At 42.2% G+C, this 1,537-nt stretch overlaps 1 protein-coding gene across 1 annotated transcript; it reads left to right on the top strand.

The window, feature by feature from the left end:
• The first annotated feature begins 355 nt into the window (after positions 1-355).
• On the top strand, positions 356-835 carry LOC119826793 (glutathione S-transferase kappa 1-like). Its single transcript, XM_038348283.1, has one exon. It carries the CDS (start codon positions 443-445, stop codon positions 818-820), a length of 378 nt encoding a protein of 125 aa, XP_038204211.1. The 5' UTR covers positions 356-442; the 3' UTR covers positions 821-835.
• Positions 836-1,537: the final 702 nt, after the last annotated feature.

Here is a 1,537-nt window from a genome sequence, read left to right as displayed (position 1 = left end):
TCCTCCAGGATCTGGCTGCTCATGATCACCTCTGGATGGGGAGGCAGTATTGCTGTAGGATATCGTATTATGATCTTTGGGGTGTTGGTGCTGTTCTTGTTCCAGTTGCCTCAGTTTGAAAAAAGAATCTGCCTGATCTCACTTTTGCCCCAGAGTGATTAGAAACTAAGCTTCTAAGTTTGAAGACCAGTGCTGATTTTGTCCCTCCACTTTTTGACTTTGTTAATTTGGGCAAATGACTTACCTCTCTGAACTTCAACTTTCATATCCATGAGATATTTTGAAAGCGAACAATATCATTGGCTTATTATGAGAATTCATAAATTTTTAAAGGACTTTTTAAAATGTAACAGTCCGCAGGCTGGAATTGGGGGCTTGCTGCTTGCACTGTGGTCACTCTGCAGACAGTAGCTTCACGTTAGCTTTCATCCTACTCTGTAGTATGGGGCCGGCGTGGCGAACTCTGGAACTGTTCTACGACGTTCTGTCCCCGTACTCCTGGCTGGGCTTTGAGGTCCTATGCAGGTACCAACACCTCTGGAACATCAAGCTGCAGCTGCGTCCTGCTCTCATTGCTGGGATCATGAACGACAGCGGAAACAAACCACCAGCTACGGTTCCCCCAAAAGGCCAATACATAAACAAAGAGATGCCTCTCCTGGGGCAACACTTCCAGGTTCCCATCAACATACCCAAGGACTTCTTCGGTGTGATTCTTAAGAAAGGAAGTCTCAATGCCATGCGCTTCCTCACCGCTGTGAGCATGGAGCAACCAGAGGTGCTGGAGAAGGTGTCCAGAGAGCTGTGGATGCGTATTTGATCTCGAGATGAAGACATCACAGAGTCCCAGAGCATCCTGGATGCTGCAGAGAAGGCAGGAATGTCCACAGAGCAAGCCCAATGCTTTCTGGAGAAAATCTCCACAGCACAGGTTAAAATGTTAGTACTGGAGAAGTGTCTTCTCACTTTTGCTCTTAGTATAATTTTAACACATATCCATTGTGTCGCACAGTAGAAAGACGCTCACTCCTTGAGTCAGATAGGTTTGGATTTCAATACTGTTTGTCACTCACTCTCTGTATAACGTTAGGAAATTACTCCACTGGTCCAAGCTTGTTTTCCTCCTTGAATAAGAAAATGGAAATGATGGTATCTGGTAGGATTTTCACTTTTTTTCTGAATGTGGCCAATAATAAAAATATTATGAACAAAGCAGTAAGTGCACAGCAGACAACTTGCAAAATTATTATTCTTGTTCCCTAATTCCTTTACTATTATATTATTATTATTATTATTATTATTATTATTATTGTTGTTGTAGTTGTTTTACCAAATGTCTAATTTGTGGATTCTGTGCTCTGTAGAGGGAGTTTGGAAGACCAGTTCTTTTCTTGCTGTTCTTGCTTGTATCAACTTCCTGTTACTGGTACAAAATACAAAGATAAAGAAAGAAATTATTATTTTGGCTCACAGTTAGAGAGATTTCCATCCGTAGCTGCTTAGGTCAATCACTTTGGGTCCATGGCAAAGCCAAACA

This window comes from Arvicola amphibius, chromosome 11 (assembly GCF_903992535.2).
Source record: "Arvicola amphibius chromosome 11, mArvAmp1.2, whole genome shotgun sequence".
NCBI lineage: Eukaryota > Metazoa > Chordata > Mammalia > Rodentia > Cricetidae > Arvicola > Arvicola amphibius.
This window is presented reverse-complemented; position numbering and strand designations above follow the sequence as displayed.